The 20,600-nt window shown below is 33.0% G+C and overlaps 1 protein-coding gene across 2 annotated transcripts; it reads left to right on the forward strand.

The window, feature by feature from the left end:
- The first annotated feature begins 9,679 nt into the window (after positions 1 to 9,679).
- On the forward strand, positions 9,680 to 19,643 carry LOC110101858 (transcription factor HY5). Of its 2 annotated transcripts, none has more exons than XM_020829929.2 (4): positions 9,680 to 9,801; positions 11,988 to 12,168; positions 18,839 to 18,995; positions 19,570 to 19,643. In XM_020829929.2, the coding sequence occupies exons 1-4, from the start codon at positions 9,720 to 9,722 to the stop codon at positions 19,633 to 19,635; spliced, it is 486 nt and encodes a 161-aa protein (XP_020685588.1). In that variant the 5' UTR covers positions 9,680 to 9,719; the 3' UTR covers positions 19,636 to 19,643. The 2 variants fall into 2 exon arrangements, with proteins under 2 accessions (XP_020685588.1, XP_020685589.1); XM_020829930.2 differs by having other exon boundaries at positions 11,991 to 12,168.
- Positions 19,644 to 20,600: the final 957 nt, after the last annotated feature.

Here is a 20,600-nt window from a genome sequence, read left to right on the forward strand (position 1 = left end):
AGACAGCTTTTTCATTGCTTTCTAAAACGGAGTTTTAGTACAAAAATAAAAAAAATTGTACTAAAACTCCGTTTTAGAAAGCAATAAAAAAGCCGTTCCAAACGAAGCCTTAGAAGAAAAGAGGCGAAAAAAATATCCTTTGTTGAAGGAAATTAATGACTTACGATCGGTTTAGAAGAACAAGTTCTGTTGTTATTGGAACAGGTTCCAATTAATTAGATCTTCTATTAGCAACAACTTATGTATTGGCTTACATCTATGTCGTCCCTAAGAGTCTCATGCTTAAGAAATTAACTACCCTCACTCTTCAAGTTCTTCAATGATGAGAGAAGTCCTAAGAAAACACTTGCTCATTAGCTAACCTTGTGGGCTGATACTACTCGTCATAATGCTAGGTTCTTCCTCCATATGAGTAATTACAACCCTGTTATCTTTTGATAATTTCTTTCTATTTCAACCTTTCTTCAACAAATCCTCCATGCTTGAACCTATGATCACCATAAGGCCTTTATAAAGTTGCATTGGCTGATTGCATATGTTCAATAACAACATAAATTCCATTACAATTGTTGCAAATAAAGTCAACTTTCAGGTTGCTTATAAATTGCATAGATTGTGAGCTTTTGAATGATATTCTATTTGGGGTCTACCATTTGCAAAATTCTTTCCTGCAGGCCACTGTTTTTGTTATCCAATATATCTTGTATTGTGTTATGGTTGTAGTTTTTACAGGCACATATGTTACTTGCTCTTCCTCTTCGTTTTGCACTCCCATATTGCAAGTGACTAGAGGATCGTCTTTTAGATGGAGGTTAATCTTTTTTTGTGGCAAGATTGAGCTGAATGACTATACTTGGAGTTTACAATTTTGGGTGTTGGCTTATGGCCGATCTAGACTATGTTCTCTTGTAATTTTGCTTAGTGGGGACCATCGGCTCGTAGTTATTTTTTTTGACTTGATTGTAGCTCAGTTGAGCAGTAGAGAGCTGGAGGTTCCCTTAAAGATCTTGTACAATTTTTTTTGCATATTAACGCATATGCATGTGGGTGGGTTTTAACAAAAAAAAAAGTTTGGTGGTTTGTGTTGTTCTCTGCTGTTTAATTGTTGGAATTAACTCTTTTATTTCATGTATTTTTCGAAATGGTGAGCAAAAATGTTTGACGATTTTGAATGTTCTGACACTATTTTGCCGGCTAATGTGAAACTAGTTCTTTGTATCCGCTCATGTTGAGATATGATGGCTATGTAAGCCAAGATATCTGTATGAGAAACCCCCAGAATGAAACATTTTGCACTAAGTAAATAATCCATGTCGATTCCGTGAAGTAAATCTCTCTCAATTCTGTTTTACAATCTGAGCATCAGAGCCATCAAGTGCTTACTTCAATACCCAATGAACCGAACTCATTACCTGACAGCCCATCTTTCCACGGACCAGAACACTAAGAAATAAAATGCTTCATCATAGTTCCAGTGCCTTGAGGAAAAGTCACCACTTCATTTAAGAGAAATTATTATGTACGGACACCGAATGTCGTCCATACCTCAATGAAAATGTGCCATGTCACCTCATATTTGGTGTCGCGGCTCGGTACTGTTGGGTACCGAGCTCGGTACTGCTTGGTAGTGAGCTCGGTACTGTTCGGTACTGAATGACGTGGCTGCATCTGATTCGCCTCTGAACAATAAGCAGTGTCTGATGTCCGCACAGAATAACCTCTCTTCATTAAAATACTACTCAAATCATTGTCATCATTGTCGGCTTCATAGGCTGGATACCCATCATTATAGCCAGCACCATATGTGTAACCATTTGAATATATGGACTAAAGTAGATTTCAGAATGTAAGGCAAGAACTTGACTCAGATAAGAATTAGATTTCTGTGGGGCAATTGGTGAATATCAAATTTTCCTTAAGAATTTATACCCCATTGTGCTTGCATCTATAGAAAATGATTAAAAATATTTTTATAGAATTCTATATTTTATTTTGATCATTTTGATATATAGATTTATGTATAAGATACTCATGTATTAGATTATAGTTAATTAATTAATTGCTGATTATATTATTTAGCTTTTGAATGCTAACAAATTTGTGGCACTGGATGGAAAACTTAATGTCCTAGCTAGCTCTATATAAGATCTGTTACATAGAGATAAACTGTAATAATATATGAGATATCATATTTTTTATGTGAAAAATATAAGAATGAGCAAAAATCATGAGGTCTTGTCCAGCTAAAATAGTTCCATTAGATAAGTGTATGTTAGAAAGATTTAGTTGCACCCAACTTGGAAAATGCGAGATTACAAAATTATGAGTTGCTAGCTTAGCCTTCTATAAGAGATACAGAAAAATATTTTAGAGGCAATAATGAAAGAGAGAGGCGTTTGGAAGGTTTTGGCTGGATGATGATGGTCCAACAATGATCCAATTGCAATAGGCTGGCAGTGCTGGTCCAACTGATGTGGTCGAATGATGGAGATCGAGCAATGGTGGTCTGACAGTAGTGTTTAGGCGGTGGTGTTCCAATATTGGTAGTTCAACAACAATGGTTAGACGTACGATAGAACTTGGGTAGAAGTGAGTCGATTGTGATGGTGGGGTGGTGGTTGTTAGACAACAGTGGTTCAGTGGTGGCATTTTGAAAATAGTCGGTTGATGAATGTGATCTGACGAAAGAGTTCAAGCAATCATAATCTGTCCATTAAACATTGCAAAGAAATGGTAGACACTATGAAAGGGAGCACAAATGTAGCTAATTTTACGGGGATTGAATTTGGAATAGATTCCTTGTGTAATGTGTTCCTCGCGGAATCAAACCATTATTATTATTCAAAATAAGAAGTGAACTTGCAAAATGACATAGTTTAAATTTTATAAAGTTTATTTTTAAACCTTCTTCCTCATAAAAAATATAGCTTTCTTCACCTAGCTTTTGAACTTTATATTTATTCCAAAGTCAATTTGAATGAGTGCAGAATGAATGACGATCAACCGATGCAATAGTGATTGATTGATACGAGAATGAGTGAAACTACCATGAAACACCTCAAATGTAGTCAAAATCGCTCAAAGCGTCGCCTGTTTATTGAACATACCACATTGACACGTTCAAAGTATTGAATTTATCAAAAATGAACCACTAGCATGCGAGTTGATCAAATAATGATGAAAGTGATTTTTGGCATGCATGTCAACACGCAAAATCACTCAAATGAAGTCCGGTCATATAATGGATTGCATCATTGCACTAAAAAAAATTAAATTTATAGAACGGAAGACCTCTTGCAATCAATTCAAGCAAAGACGGTGGACGACAGTTTATGAACGCAATGTTATCTGAATATCATCCGTTCGTGAAACAAACTTCATCGATGGGCTAGAATATCAAAATTACAAAAAATACACTTATATTGTTTGATTAATTTCACATATCTAAATCCAAAACTTACCTGATAGCGTAAATTGAATTGCATCAGTTTTCTATGTGCGCGAGGCTAATTTTGACATCTCTCTTTGTTTGGCTAACTTAGATGCATATATTTTGCTCACCTTACTATATAATCTATTATATGAATTATTAAAAGCTAAATTGTATGGATCGTATGTTGCTTTCTTAGAGTCTATACATGCATCTATATATTTTTCTCAATATTTCCAGTTTACATCTATAACAATTTTTTTTAACAAAGTTTTTTTTTTTTTTTAAACTTAATGTCCTAGCTAGCTCTATATAAGATCTGTTACATAGAGATAAACTGTAATAATATATGAGATATCATATTTTTTATGTGAAAAATATAAGAATGAGCAAAAATCATGAGGTCTTGTCCAGCTAAAATAGTTCCATTAGATAAGTGTAGGTTAGCTAGAAAGATTTAGTTGCACCCAACTTGGAGAATGCGAGAATACAAAATTATGAGTTGCTAGCTTAGCCTTCTATAAGAGATACAAAAAATATTTTAGAGGCAATAATGAAAGAGAGGTGTTTGGAAGGTTTTGGCTGGATGATGATGATCCAACAATGATCCAATTGCAATAGGCTGGTAGTGCTGGTCCAACTGATGTGGTCGAACGATGGAGATCGAGCAATGGTGGTCAAATAATAGTGTTTGAGGGGGTGGTGGTCCAATATTGGTGGTTAAACGACAATGATCAGATGATTGAGCTTGGGTAGCATAGTGATGGTCGGGTGGTGGTTGTTAGACAATGGTGGCTAGCTGATGGCAGTTTAACGGTAGTTGGTTGACGAATGTAGTCTGACGAAAGAGATCAAGCAATCATAATTTGTCCATTAAACATTGCAAAGAAAATGTAGACACTACGGAAGGGAGGACAAATGTAGCTAATTTTACGGGGATTGAATTTGGAATAGATTCCACGTGTAATGTGTTCCTTGCAGAATCAAATCATTATTAGTATTCAAAATAAGAAGTGGACTTACAAAATGACAGTTTTAGTTTTATAAAATTTATTTTTAAGCCTTCTCCCTCATCACAAGTATAGTTTTTTCTTCACATAGCTTTTGACCTTCATATTTATTCCAAAGTCAATTTGAATGAGTGCAAGATGAATGACAGTAAACCGATGCAATAGTGATTGATCGATACGAGAATGAGTGAAACTACCATGAAACACCTCAAATGTAGTCAAAATCGCTCAAAGCGTCGCCTATTTATTGAACACTAGCATGCGAGTTGATTAAATAATGATGAAACTGATTGTTGGCACGCATGTCAACACGCAAAATCACTCGAATGAAGTCCGGTCATGTAATGGATTGCATCATTGCACTAAAAAAAAAAATTAAATTTATAGAATGGATGACCTCTTGCAATCAATTCAAGCAAAGACGGTCGACGACAGTCTATGAACGCGATGTTATCTGAATATCATCCGTTCGTGAAACAAACTTCATCGATGGGTATAGAATATCAAAATTACAGAAAATACACTTATATTGTCTGATTAATTTCACAGATCTAAATCCAAAACTTACATGACAGTGTAAATTGAGTTGCATCAGTTTTTTATGTGCGCAAGGCTAATTTAGACATATCTCTTTGCATGGCTAACTTAGACACATATATTTTGCTCACCTTACTATATAATCTATTATATGAATCATTAAAAGCTAAATTATATGCATCATATGTTGCTTTCTTAGAGTCTATACATGCATCTATATATTTTTCTCAATATTTCCTGTTTACATCTAAAACAATTTTTTTTAACAAAGCTTTTTTTTTTTTTTTTAAAGTTTTTTTTTTTTTTTTCTTGCATATTTTGATTCAACCACGAACTATTTTTACTATTATGAGCTTTTCTTTTTAATTCTCCAAGCAAATACTTTGCAACCTTCTTAATATTTAGTTGCTATTCAAAATGTTGAATCCAAATATGTTTGTGGCTGATACTAGAATCCTAATACAAATCATGGAGCAAGCCTAAGAAAGAGATACAAATAAGAGGGAGAAAGAGAGCTATGCAAATCATATTGTATTGTTGTTTAAAAGCACATATTACATATTGATGTCATAATATTGATGCCAAAGAGATTTCTCAGGTTCTTGCCTCTTATTTCCATTGCAAATAAGTTCTGTGTGAGGATAAATTTGCAGAGAGGAGAAGTTTGGTGTGAGGAAGATTTCTTGATGAGGATGAGATCCATATGAAGTTGGGTTTCTAGTGAGGATGAGTTCTATGCGACGATGAGTTATCAGTGAGAATGGGTTCACTTTAAAGCAAGTTCCTAGAAAAGAGGAGTTCTGTGTGAGGATGAATTCTATGCGATGGCCAGTATTGTATGAGGGCAAGTTGTACATTAGAACAAGTTTTTTAGAAAGTTCTTCCCTTTGATGAAATCAAACAAATGAAATTCCTTGACCAGCTCTTCTGGTGAGAATTCTTGAGTGACTTTGATGAATACAGAGCAAGCAGTTGATGATTTTAATAAATTTGGTTCGAGTTCATAGCATAATTTGTTCAACTTGACCAAGATGAACATTTGTGTATAAGAAAGAATTACTTCAAACTCCAGATTTTGATGAGCACTTGTCTCTGAGAAGGAGGAGCAAGTCTAAGATTTGGATAATTATTTTTCACCTGAAGAACCACTAAGAGAAACGGGAATCAGATTTCTGAGAAAAAAAAATTATAAAAAAGGCCCAGATCCTTCCTAATTAAATATTAGGAAGATTTAGTTCGAAATTAATGTGATTCTCTCATGTTAAAAATATTGTTATTGTTTTCCATAATTATACCATGCCAGCCTCTCATATCCAACTGAAAGTTATTCAATAATAACCTGCATAGAAAGAGAAGAGAATTTGGTGAATATCAGTATCATACTTTCTTTTTATCATTTTCTTCTCTTGTTGTAAACGTGTAAAGTGCAACAGAAAGAACAAGCATGATAGCTTTTCCCGTTAGTAAAATGGTGGAATGTCCACAGTGAAAGATAGAAGTACATATGGCTAATATATGGGAAGAGAAAGCTAAATATTTTCTTGACTGAGCAATCAAGAAAAGGACAGCACTATATGGGCAACTATGACTCTATAAGAAAATAAATCCTTATTTTTTCTTGTTTTCTTTGTTTCATTTGGACTGATATATTTGCAAGAATTGCAGAAATTTGTTTCTGTTTTCCTTTCTTAGATCAATTTAATAAATATCTGCTTCTATTTCAGATCACATCTGCTTATTTCACTCTACAATAATTACAGAACTTGTTAGGCTATGCTTTGCTGCTACATTTTCAGTTATTAAGGGGAAAACCATTGTCTTGTGTTTTATATTGCATATTATCTTGGCTTGTCATAGAACTTTAATGGCAGGTTTGGCTACACATTATATTATCATTGGCCTCAAATGAACCTCAAAAGAGTTACTTATTGAATTAATTTTTATCATTTCAGAATATTTTGTAATTGAGTTGCAGGAAAAATAAATTAATAAACATACATGAGCAATGTGAAGGCCACCCATATATGCTTGTACTGAATGAGCTATTAAAGGGTTGTAGTGGTTGTACTAAGTCTTATATCTCATGTGCTATACCTCTTCTAATGATCTTTACAAATACTCTTCTTCTTCTTCTTCTTCATGTCTTCTATCAGTTTTCTCTTTGCATGAGAGCAGCAGAAACAGGGGTTTCTTTCAGTTCAAATGAAGCAAAATGGAAGTTTGTATTTGCTTGGTGTTTAATTTGGACTGAAGGGAGCTCCTAATTCTTCAATTTTTCTCTCTACTTATTGATGATTATTTGTTGAGGTTCTGAAGCCTGAAGTCAAGTAATGGAGCTTTGCTTTCTCCTCTGTGGATGCTGGTAAGTTGTTGCTGCCTCTGTGATGTCATGATGTTATGTTTCTTAGGGCTATGAATTTGACACAAAAAAATCTTATGAAATGTTATCATTTTTTCTGCGTTGGATCAATGAACCGAGTAACAAGTCAAGTAGGATTTGGATTGAGTTTGAATTGAGCTGGATTTAGATCAACGGAGCAAGCTCGAGATTTGACATAAATGCAAGTACATTTATGTGGGCATGTGGTTGTATGCTCAATTAAGAATTGACTTTAAAGAGAAAAAAATAATCTAAGTCGAAAACTTTCATTCCTTGAATCATGTTGATCGTAAACCTATATGTAGTTTTGACTTAATTCTTTGATTGTACGTCTTAGAATCAACTTTTGTTATACTGTCGAGTCTAATTTTTTATCCAGCGAAGAAAACATGTTATGAAGATTTAGGCTTCGTTTGAGATGATTTTTTTACTGTTTTTGAAGCAGTTTTTTAGTAAAAAAAATTTAATTTCTGTATTAGAAAACTATTTTTAGAAGCAGGAAAAAAAAAAGTTCTAAACGAAGCCTTAATTATACATCAACCTTCACAATATAGCGGACATGGGAGGTGAACACTCGAGTAATATCTAACAATCTAATGTGGAATGAATGATTAGCATTGATAAATTCGACATGAAAGTTAAAGTGAATTAGATAAATGAGATCAATAATTGTATGTAATTAAATCACAGTAGTTAAGAAAATTCAAATCCATCCTAGAGATGTAAGTATCATATATATAATTTAAAATTTTCATCTCATGAATCTAACACCAATTATATTTTAAATGTATAAGATTTTTTAGTGTAAAATATATTGTTACAATAGAAAATGTTGTGCAAAGTAGTAAAGTACCTTGGGAGTCATTTTTGTAAAAGAGGTTTAAAAAATACTTTCTTCATAAGAAATTGTTGGGGATCACCTTCTTTAGTGGATCATTCAATTTCTCTTTTATTTTTGGAGTATTTTTATTTGCCACCTAATCAAAATATAATGTGATTCGAGTTACACATCCAATAATAACATTAAATTGGCGGAACATGTCTGTTTGTTTCCTTGGGGATATATGCTTGAAAGTTTCATTCGTTCTAAAATACTTTTGCATTCGAATAAATAGAGTCAGAACTCTCGATGACTATCTACATGATATTTCGATTATAGGAGCTCCTTGACCCTTCTTCTTTGCATATTCTCTAATTCTGGTGGATACAAATTGTGCGTGTTCGGGCTGCAGTGAAATTTCATGGTGACAACCCCTCTCCATTTATGTTTGTGCATGTAGTGATGTTATTTGTTGATTATTTAGGATTGAATATAGTGTTAATATTCATTACCCTAAACTTAGAACATTGGTTGTCCTTACATTACCTTCTATGAAATTGTTGGAACCATCTTTCGTCTCAAAATTATGATTAAACCTCACTACAATAATATTTGAATAATGATTAAAAAATCTTCGAAAGATAATTATACAATGATCGAACCTTCATCTATCATGTTTCGAATAATCGTCAAACCACCTTCAAACAATGATAATAAAATGATCAAACAATAATCAAACCATGATTGATCCATAAACTAATCATCTTAAAGCCATAATCAGAGATGTTTGAAGATGTTCAATCATCTTTGCTAGGGTGAGCATCCAGGCCATATGAGGCTTCTATACTAGGCTTTGACAAGCCCAATTGAACTACATATACTTGATGGTGATTTTAAAGGCGATGATGATTTACATATATTTGGGACAACTTTCGTACTGCTTCTAAAACCGCTTTATAATACAAAAAATTCAAATTCAATAAATTTTTGTTCTAAAAAGCTATTTTAGAAAGTAAGAGGAAAGCTCTCTCAAACAAAGCCTTAAATTACATTTGGACCACATCCGAATGAAATCCAAGTAAAATTTGAATTTAAAATAATTTCATTAGTATTGGAGTTCAATAAGCAATCAATCTTAATATAATTTTTAGAAATATTAAAAAATAATAATGAGAGAGATACTTTGACCAATTAAGCATGTTATAAAACATATAAAGTCAAATATATATACCTGTCACACCGTCACCTGTAATTCTCAGAAGATCTATTTCAACGGTCAGATCACATAAGAACGGCTTACATCCCTCCACGCTTTTCACGAAATAACCTTTGGATCCCTACAAACTTTATGGTTTATGCTGCGTCCACGCTTACAAATTTGTAACCGTCCGATCCTTTCCGAACCAACGTTCACGTTCGGATTCCGCACAGAATAATTTTCCCTTCTTTGACCCTTAAACCCTTTCGTCTGAAACGCGATATCTTCTTACAGCTCGCCCGCCATTTTCAGCTGTTCCCACGTCGCGCTCTCTCACACAGAGAATGCAAGGTGCTGCAACCAGCTCGCTGCCGTCGAGCTCCGAGAGATCATCAAGCTCAGCTCAGCAGATGGAAGTCAGAGATGGTAAGTGAATCTTCGAATCAGTTGATGTCAGTGGGAATCTGTGTTTTCTGCTTATATTGCTCTCTTTTTTGTTTCATTGATCTTCGTTTATCGATCTATGCTTTTTGCACATGTTTACCTTCGGAAATCTCGTTTTCTGTATGTAATCGGTTGTTCTGAAGTTCAATCTACCATTCAAAGTATCTGTTTTTCCCTTTGCTGATTCTTTTTTATTCCTACATTCCACTTTTGTTTGCTCTGGTATTATTTTGGACCTGCTTTCTTCTTCGTCTTTTATTCTTTTAAATTACAACACGCTCTAGTATTGCTTATCGCTTTCATATTTGCAATGGAATCTTCCTATTGTTCTATATCAATTATTCAGTTGGAATTTTTTGATTTAGTTGAGGTAAATCTATATCTGACTTTCTGACTCTGCTCCATTTTCCGATCCTGAATCTCAAAGGGGATGAACTTTTCTCCTAATGTATATGAGTGCAACCTCTTTCAAGTCGTTGAATCATATTTCCACATCTTATAGTCAAATCTTTTGGGTTGACCGCCAAACTATGAACAATCTGTCATTTTTCTTCAAAAATCAATTTAATTTTTTTCAAATTTTTAATGAAGTTGATTTTTGTATGGGTTTGCATCAATATCTTGGGTTGATAATCTATACTTTGGAATGTGTATATTTTAAATTAGAGTAGTACTACTTTCCCCTAATGAAATCTAAAAGTTTTAGGATTTTGTTGAATCTAATCTGTGTGGATGCATGCTTGTCCTATATGAAAGAGTGATGCTTTACTCACCCAAATTTTTACTTTTGGTCATCCTTATCAGGGTTTAAAGGCTTTATTAGTTATGTATTGACTTGGCGTTGAAAATTTGACTGAGTTAAGCACTACTCATGAAATGATAATGTTTCATACATGCTGATGTGGTGGACATAATTCAAAGAAATTCAATTTTTGTGTATTTATTTAGGGAGTGAAACATTATTGTTCTTTAAGTATTCGCTTTTCAGTTAATGTTGTCCCAGATTTGACCCTATGGCTTTGTTAGTTTCGAGTTCGCTACCTAACTGTAGAGCTGCAATTCATCAAATTCCTGCATCCAATTTGTTTTAACAAGCTAGGATAAAATTTAGAGATACTTTCACCTCTTTCTACATAGAATTCTTCTATTTCATATTAGCATTGAGAAATACTTTTTCAAGTCATTAAAATCAACACATGTTTAATTTATTTTTATATATAAAAGGTGTGATAGAAAAGTACCCCTCAAACTTTAGGGAAAATTCTATAAGATGGTAGTGAGGCCTGCAATGCTTTATGGTGTTGAATGTTGGCCATTAAAAGAGAACCATAATATTAAGTTAAGTGTGGCAGAGATGAGGATGCTCAAGTGGATGAGTGGCTTTACCCTTAGAGATAGGATACGAAATGAGCATATACGTGAAAAGGTTGGAGTAGTTCCAGACTTCCAGTAGAAGATAAGATTAGAGAGAGTCGCCTTAGATGGTTTGGTCACATAAAACGGCGGCCTTCAAATGACCCGGTTAGGAGAATAGAGGTATTAGATTTGACTTATATTAAGAAAGGTAGAGGCAGACCTAAAAAGACCTGGTTAGAAAATATTAGGAATGACCTTTCTTTATTAGATTTAAACGAGAATTTGACCTTTAATAGGACACAATGAAGAAAAAGGATTCATGTAGCCGACCCCGCGTAGTGGGATAAAGGCTTGATGTTGTTATTATTGTTGTATATAAAAGGTGTGATGTTAGCATATTATCTTCCACATATAGACTCCTCTTATATATGTGATGCCACGTGAGATAAATTAAAAATTTGTTGACTTTTGGATATGAAAAGTACTCTTCATTCGGATCCGGCTTCTCTTTTTAAGGTTTGGGATCCTCTTCAATTAAGTTAAAAAATGAAGTTCTACAATTTTCAGTTTTATAGCCATACAATTTGCTTTGGCTGGTTGCATTTGAATTTATAATTATTTTTAAAATCACTTTGATTTCAGTGGATTTAATCAAAGTGACCTTCATTTAATTGCATGTCTAGAATTTTGGCAACTGCACTATGCAGTTAGCATGTTTGACCCCTCAATCCTTTTTTTTTTTTTTTAAATGATATTTTAAATTATATATGTTTCCAGTTGAAAATTTTCTATTGTTTTTTCATCTTGGGAAGTAGAGGAGAGTGATGAGGAGATGAGAAGGGTGCCAGAGTATGGATACGAGCAGGCCTTTCGCTCAATTTCTGATCATACAACCAATGGTGGCACTGCTATGTTCTCTCTATCCTCTGATGTTTTGCCAGCACAACGAAAGAGGGGGAAGAGCTCCGCTGATAAGGAGAAACGCCTCAAGAGGTTAGAGAAAACTTCAATTTGATCCATATTTTGTTAAATATGTACTTTTTAAAGAAGTATTCCTTTGTTGTGTTGGTTGATAATTTCTCCATAAAGGAGGTGAAATTGCCATCATTTTTTATTTTATTTTAAGCTACTATTTGATACAATTATTAAATTTAAGAGCATGTTGTTAATTTTTATTTATAACATGAAAATAATTCATGGAACTAATTTATTTATTTTATAATAGTATAGCAATTTATTGAGTACGTGAAAAAATAAAGATACAATGACATATACAAGACCATTAGAAATTCACTTTTACCCATTTTTCATTGACCAAAACTTTCATTTGCCTTCAAGATATCATTAAAAACTCATCCATTTAATTTAATGTAGCTAAAAATTCTACATCATTGAAAAATCACCATGATCATTACATGCAATTAAAACTATCCATTGATATACCCTAAATGTCTTAGATTGATGTTCAAATATTTTTAAAAGTTCTTAAATTGTGTATGCTACTAATTTTTACGTTGGTGAAGATAATGATTGATTTTAATTTTAATTTTATGTTTATGATGGTGAATAGAATGAATGCTTTTATTTTATATTTGAAGGTCATATGATTGAAATTTAATTGAGGGAGAATAGATATTCTTCTTCTGAGAAGAAATTATATAGCACATGTGTAAAATGCTTGTTATCATAAAAATTCATTAAAATAGAATTTCATAAATAATTTTTCTAAATTTAAAAAGTTTTAATGATTAATCAAAATATTCTTATGAAAATTTTAAGTTATAGTTAGTAGCTACTGTGCATATGAGGCATGTTAATGAAAATATTAAGATGCCAATATTTTCTTATAAACATTGCTTATAGCTATATTCTTTACGCAATGTTATAAAATTATTGAAGTTGCACTGTGTGTGTGTGTTAAAAATATTTGTTTTTTTTTTAATAAAATGCACAAAATTGGTAGAATAAGAAACACATAATGTCTATTTGTGTAGTTGATAGATTGAAATAATATTATGAGGAATTTAAAACTTGGGTAATATTTTCAAAATCAAATTTTTTTATCTTGTATTGCGGCTAATTTCATGCATAACAGATTCTTTTTTTAAAATTTTATTCTTGATATTGGTTTAATATTATCAAAGGTATATGTTACCGTATATAAATTATCACATGAACTAACTTATTTATGACAAGAATATGCGCTATTTATTATTTTGACATTTCTTAATTATTTAGGACTTTTTTATATATATTATATTTTTCTTGATTGATCTCTTCTCTTGTATACGTATACATCTATATGCCTGGAATTATAAGGCAATTAAGTGAAGGATTATTTCATTCTAATTCTCTTATTTCATGGTATTCGAGCAAGATTTTACTTCAAGCTATGTCCCTAATCATCTTGTAGCCTGCTTCTAAACCTGTCATTCTCTTGCTCTTGCCTTGTGTTGCTCTGCCTTCTATTAATCATCCCTATAAACAATTAACACCACATGTGCCTACATTTTTTTTTTCTTTTTGTGATCTAGTGTGTAACCCTATGCCTTAATAATGCAAGTTCTAGTGGCTCACAATCTCATCCATGATCCACTCTTTAATCACAAGCCTAACCCCATGTGACTGTAATCTAGTGCTCGATGTCACTCTCGTGTGTGATTGTGAGTCCACTTATTATTGTACATCTAATTTTGCTTCTAGTGTACAACCATTGTAAATCGTTAATCCCGCCTTTATGTGTGATGCTTTAAGTTAAAGCACAATCCTTATGCAGTTTTCCTACCTTCTTTAAATCTTCTCACGTTTGCTTTATAGTTCTACCATTGTCATATCTCCTTTATGTCCATCACTTGCATTGCACATGCTCAATAGAACCACATTGCTACACTGAACCATATCCCCAACCGCTGGACCAGCTATTAGTTTTTTGTTAGGTATCTAATTGGGTCCTTCAATTAATTATATGTTGTTTCCTTCTTGATTTATGGAGCATTATTATTAGCATTTGTTGTTTTGGATTGAGATTCCTTGTGGGGGTTGTCAACTTAATTCAAATGTTGTTATATGGAGAAAGGATTTTGTGATTATCTTATAAACAATGGATGAGTTGAGGGGTGTAAAAACTAGTTTTCAATAAGAGTTTCAGTGTTGTTTTATTTTTTTTCTTTGTGCTCGAGTGTTAGTTAGATGCGGATTTTTCTAGTATGGTGCAAATAATTTTTAGAAGTTTTGGGGGAAAGTTATCTGTTTGTATCAGCATATTGCCTAGATTGTTATTTGGTGATTTCTTTTCCTTGTTCTCTTCTTATTCTATATAATTAGCAATTGTTTTGTTGGAGTGATTATATATTTTAAGTTTCTATTCAGACAATCAATAAATTTCTATTTGGAGTGAATTCATGTTTTTATATTCATCAAAAGAAATAAAAACTTGTCTAAAATAAAAGCCCGTGAATTGGGCATTTGATATGGTGTATACGATTTCGTGCATGTCATCCTGATTTGACATTAGCAAAATTTTAAACTTAAGACATAATTTGGTATTAAAGCTTAAGGTTACATTTTCGAAGTAGGCATAATAACTAAACCTATTAAAATAATGCTAAATGATATCATGAAAGCTATGGATCTAGACAATTATAATATGGCTATCATTAGGTTCAAATTTATATTCTTACATTTAATGAGAGCTATAATTTTTTAGAATTTTTAAATTAGATCGATAATTTAGAAGATTTTCTTTAAAAGATATATTATATTTAATAGATTAAAGGTTATAAATCAAAATTAGTGGGGCATGCTCAATCATTTTAACAAAACATTATTGTTAATTCTATGTTAACTAACATGAAGCATTAGCTTTAGGAACAATACTTGTCATTCAAGTGATATGAGGGCTACTAATTGCTTGATCACTTTAAGAATTACAAACAAGGTGACTATGGTGTTTTGAATTTAATGTAAGGTTTAAAGGTTTTGTAACAAACATAAATAGCCTCTATGTTATCATGTTACCATTATCTATTTTATTTAAAATTTAAGGTAAGAAACTAACCATGAGTTAAACCACAATTCTCCTGAAGGATTAGGTTAGACCTCATGTAAAGCTTTAGAACTTGAGGAATATTACAATCATGTTACTACACTTGTGTTTAATAGACTTTAAGAGAACTCATAATCACTTTATCTAAAGCCTATCCCTATCGAATACATGCCAATGCAAGATTTATGGATGGTTGAATCTAATCCTATTGAGAAATTATACACGCGAATGCATGATTTTGGATGGTTGAATCTAATTCTATTGAGAAATTATAATTTATGATTATTTTTTTAGGATGCATTTGATACAAGAGATGATTTGTACTTATAATGTGAATATACATTTGGTTTTTTTTAAATTTGAATTTATTCCTACATCAAATCATGCTCTCATGATTTTGAATCTAAAATTGAGTTAAGTGTTGGAATTTTTTATGAAAATTTTATAATTTGAATTATTTTTTTTAATTGAATAAATATATCATATTTACGTGGTTTTTTTTTATGTTTTCTTCATCATTTTTCCTTTTAGGAATTGTGTGGGCTCCGAAAAATTCCATTTTTAGGATGTGATCCCGGTGGAATTTTCAGAAGGCAGATGGGTTTGAGATAAGACACTACCCAGAGATTTCGCCCTCATTTGGTGAGGACTTTTTGATCTGAGTTCTGGTTTCCTATAGGCGCAAGCCCCTATAGTTAATTACCCCTCCCGATAACAGGAGTGAACTTTCGATTAAGGCTAGTCATTAAAGAGATCGAATAGGTTATAAACCTATCGCATAATAGCAATAGCTTGTAGACCCCTCCGGTTGATATCTTCGTTCAATACGGCCATCATCGGGGTGAAGTTGAGGTCGCTTATATTTTTGTAGAATTTTGGGATGCATTTTGTTATTCAAGTCGTGTTGACTCCAATCCTTTAGAGGATGATGAAACTTGAATATTTAACCCGCGCAGCATTTTCGGATCGTTGGATTTGACATTTATATTTGACGATCGGAGCACATGCGGGTTGTAGTATTTGACCCTGCGCAGTATTCTCGACTATTTGTGTTTGTAACTTTAATAGGTCTGTCGGAGCACATGCAGGGGTATATTTAGTTCAAGAGATCATATTTAATACATAAGGGGGATTTTAAAATATTTAAACACGATCCATTATGCGAGAGCAATTTTATTTAGAAAATACCCAAAACTTCATTTAAGGGGCCTACGAACGCCTTCTGTCTGCTTGTATACATGTTGCGGATCCGGTGGCGTTGTTCTAATTTAGGTTTCATTTGTAGCACGAAAAATATTCTTTACATTGCTTGCAATGAATGCTTATTCAATAGGCATTAGGAAGTCATGCTAGTGTTCGTAGGAGAATTGTATTAGTTGCTATGAATCTTCTGTTATCTTCTTTCTTTTCTCCTCTTAATGCATCTCCACCATACTCATATCTTAAGACGTATTTGATGGGTACACAAATCATTGTAATCATCCCCATGTCATAAACTAACTTGATGATTGAAATTTCATATATCTTTTAAGGATTCATAAATCATCTTGGAGGTATTACCACAATATCTTGAAAATGCTTTGTGAGAACTGAGATACTCACTTATTTTCAACAGAATTTGTTTAAAGAAAGAGAATGATGGTGTGGAGTATCATATTCATAACACATTGATTTTGTAATCATATGAGACTATTGAACAGGTGCTAAGGGTGTCTTATGGTCCATAACTGATTACTTATGTGATAATGGATAATATTATTATCTATCGTTAAAGCTATAAGATCATTTTCTCCCTGCCATTGTTACTTGCAACAGATGATCTTGTAAGTTTGGTTTGAGTGCTTGACTCAATGGTAATCCTCATATTTCCTTCATCTTGTGCAGACTTGCTTATCAGTGCCAGGTCAACTTCTCTTCGACATCGAACTTTCTAAGATAGCACTGAAAGTTTTAGAGAAGTATAGAATGGAACAATTATACTAGCATTGGATATTCAATATTTAAAATGCTAGATGTGCACCCATTTAACTTTTAAATCAATATAAGTATCTTTATGTTGGTTAACATACACAACTTTTGAAGTAAGATGCTCGTTATCACTCATCGATATGAGGTTAAAATATTCACAAGCTTTCTAAAGTTGCTTGTGTAATTAATTTTTTTTTTTTTATGATTTAGTAAGGGCTCAAATAATTTTGCCATTTCTTCGAATGCAAGATATTGATGAAAATCTATATTTGAATGTATCACATATTAAGTCAATTTCAAATAAAATTAGATTCGAGTCCATTTTGAGTATAGGTCAAGCATTATTTGATCAAATTTTATTTAAAATTGATTTTAATTTTGAATTTCGTTCAAATCAATTTCTAATATTTTTTTGTTCAAGTCCCCTGTAGTTCACTGAAAATTTCGACAGCCTCCCGGCGTCTCCTCCCCACCGAGGGAGAAATCGGGACGGCACTGCCGTAGTTCTTCCCGCCCGGATCAAAGATCTACGGCGCGAGGTCTTCAATTTTAAAACATCCCACCAGGATCTAAGATCGACTGCGTGAGGTCTTCAATTTGGAACCATCCCGGCCGGATCTAAGATGCGACGGCCCGAGGTCTTCAAATTTTAAAACCATCCCGGTCGGACCTAAGTCGGGAGCGGTTTGTCCGATCTGGAGCATTCGTATGCAATGGTTACAGTCAACAAATTGATTATAATATATTCTTTTGGATGCCTGGCAGTATTTTAGTAATTTAATTATTCGTCTCCTATCGCATTATTTAAATTTATAATTTGGATGATTTTCCTTGTTTTGATTCAATGCTACTTAAAGTTTGTGGATAGAGATCTTTTGATGAATTTACCAAACAAATTAGAGAATTTGGTTCTTTTGTGCATGAGAGGCCCTTGTTCTTCTTTTGGGTTTCTTGATTTCTTTTTTATTTTGAATTGATATGATTCCACTCGAGTCCTAGCCAAGCACACTATTTGTGACCCTTTATTTTGCAATGGTCATAATAAGGATTGAATCTAGAAGAGGTTGCTTTAGAATTTCCTCTTTTTTTTAAGTAGGGCTTTGAAAAGCCTTCTTTCCATTGGTAAGCATTTTATATGGTTTTTGTTCTTTCTTTCACAAAATGATGATGCATAAGTTTGAGCTATGCAAATGAGACCTCGTGGTAAGTGTGCCCATAGAGATTGAAGTCTGTCTCTAGTTGGTCAACACTATCGCTCAACTTCTTCTTGTAGATGCAAAACCATCATATGCTGGGATGCCAATTTTGGCCTTCACCATAAGAGGTCGTGGACTTAACTCCTGATGCGATATTGTAAGCCTTAATGTAATTCATGAAATTTCAAGAATATGATCAAGTTAATTACAGAGTTATGCATACAATTTTTACCACAACTTATTCAATTAGTAGCTGGGGAGATATTTGATTGAAGCAAAATAGAAGACTGAAGTAAATTCTTGCAGATGAAGTCGGTCAAATTAATTGCATTATTTATATTGGTTTTCTAGCTAATTGTATTATAATACAAAATGAATATAGCAACTTAATGTGAACCTTCAAGTTTTCACATAACTGAAAAACATTCAATACTTATTCTATTATGAGATACAGGCTGCTAAGGAATAGGGTATCAGCACAACAGGCAAGGGAGAGGAAGAAGGCATATATGGGCGATTTGGAAATAAAGGTGAAGGATTTGGAGACCAAGAACTCTGAGCTAGAGGAGAGACTTTCCACCCTTCAGAATGAAAACCAGATGCTCAGACAAGTATGCACTAAGTAAACAATCTCAATGGTTGGCTGCAGTTATTTTATTTATGAAATTTTTTCACCGAGCAAAAAAATATATTGTCAATTTTTTTAGACCTGACAATCAATTGATTTGACATTTCAAATATAAAATTGAGAAACACAGAATAAAACTCTGCTGAGATCTGATGTTTTGTTGAAATAAGCTTATGACTGGTTTTATTAGTTATAATTTTAGGATGGATGTGTGATAGATTTAAGAAGGATAAATTATGGAATAGTTAGATAGAGCAAATATTTAGAGTAATATATGTTGAATATAAGGTAATTGAAACAAGACTGAAAAAAAAAAAAAATCATTATGCATGTGATTAAAATTAATGCCAGTGGATTATGAACTTTTTAAGAACAAATTAATATAGATGATTCATAAAGCGGACCACAACTTAGTAAGGCTCTTCTACAACTTAATAGTATATATTTCATTTGTTCAATTCTGAAGAATGTGGTTTGATTCATTTGGGTTATGGATTTGTATTCACTGACTAACTTGAAAAGCCTTTAAACTAACCCTTCTGTGTTCTGTTGTGTAGATACTGAAGAATACAACTATTGGTAGGAGAGGATCAACTGGCAGCGCAAAGGGTGAATGCCCGTAGTAGCTGGAAAAAAAAAATAGTTGGTGCGTTCTTAACAATTTCTTTCTTTTTTTCTTTGTGCGCATGTAGAAATATAAAAAGAAAAACAGAGTCAAAGAAACGTTGGAGAGAGATGTCCACAAATTCTCTCTCTCTCTCTCTCTCTCTCTCTCTCTCTCTCTCTCTCTCTCTCTCTCTCTCTTGTGGACATTTAGGCATTTAGACCAATTTAGCTCAATTCACAAATTATTAGGTCTGGTCACCTGACAGAGAAATACATCCGAATTTTTCTCTATATACAGTCAAAGCGCAGCTGCTATAGTAACTGCACTTTCACTGCGCTTTTACTGTAGACAGAAAGAAATCCGGATGTATCTCTGTGTCAGGTGACCGGACCTAATAATTTTCCATTCAAACACACATTACATATGCAAAACTTGAACTCAAGACTTCTTGATCAACAGACTAAGATGAGCTGTGTTCTCTCTCGCTTTCTTATATTATCTTTTTACATTTTATTTCAGCAGAATGACAATTGAAAACATTTCAGTTCATGACCTGTGTACTAATCTGTGGATTTTGGTTGTTTTTATGCCCTCTGATTAACTAAATCCTCACTGAATGCTGCAGGCTTTTCAGCAATATACTCGTGATGCAGAAATCAGGAAATTTGAGCTTGGAAGCAGGGGCGGAACAAGCCTTATTTTTCAGAGGGGGCAAACTTATAAATAAAATTGTAGATATTTTTTTTTCATATATATATCATTTTAGTGACTAATAATTATTTGTACTTGAATACATAATACATTTTAAAAATATTATCAACATCTTATATAATGATAATTATTCTTAAACAAAAATTAAGTAATACCTCTACACAATGTGTCGGGGGTCCAAGAGGGTAGAGCCCCCTGACGGGGTTTGACCTGCCCCGTCAGACAATGTGTATAATTATGCTAGTGGGCAATCTCCTAAAGATCATAGTA

Source organism: Dendrobium catenatum, unplaced genomic scaffold, assembly GCF_001605985.2.
Source record: "Dendrobium catenatum unplaced genomic scaffold, ASM160598v2 fragScaff_scaffold_974, whole genome shotgun sequence".
NCBI lineage: Eukaryota > Viridiplantae > Streptophyta > Magnoliopsida > Asparagales > Orchidaceae > Dendrobium > Dendrobium catenatum.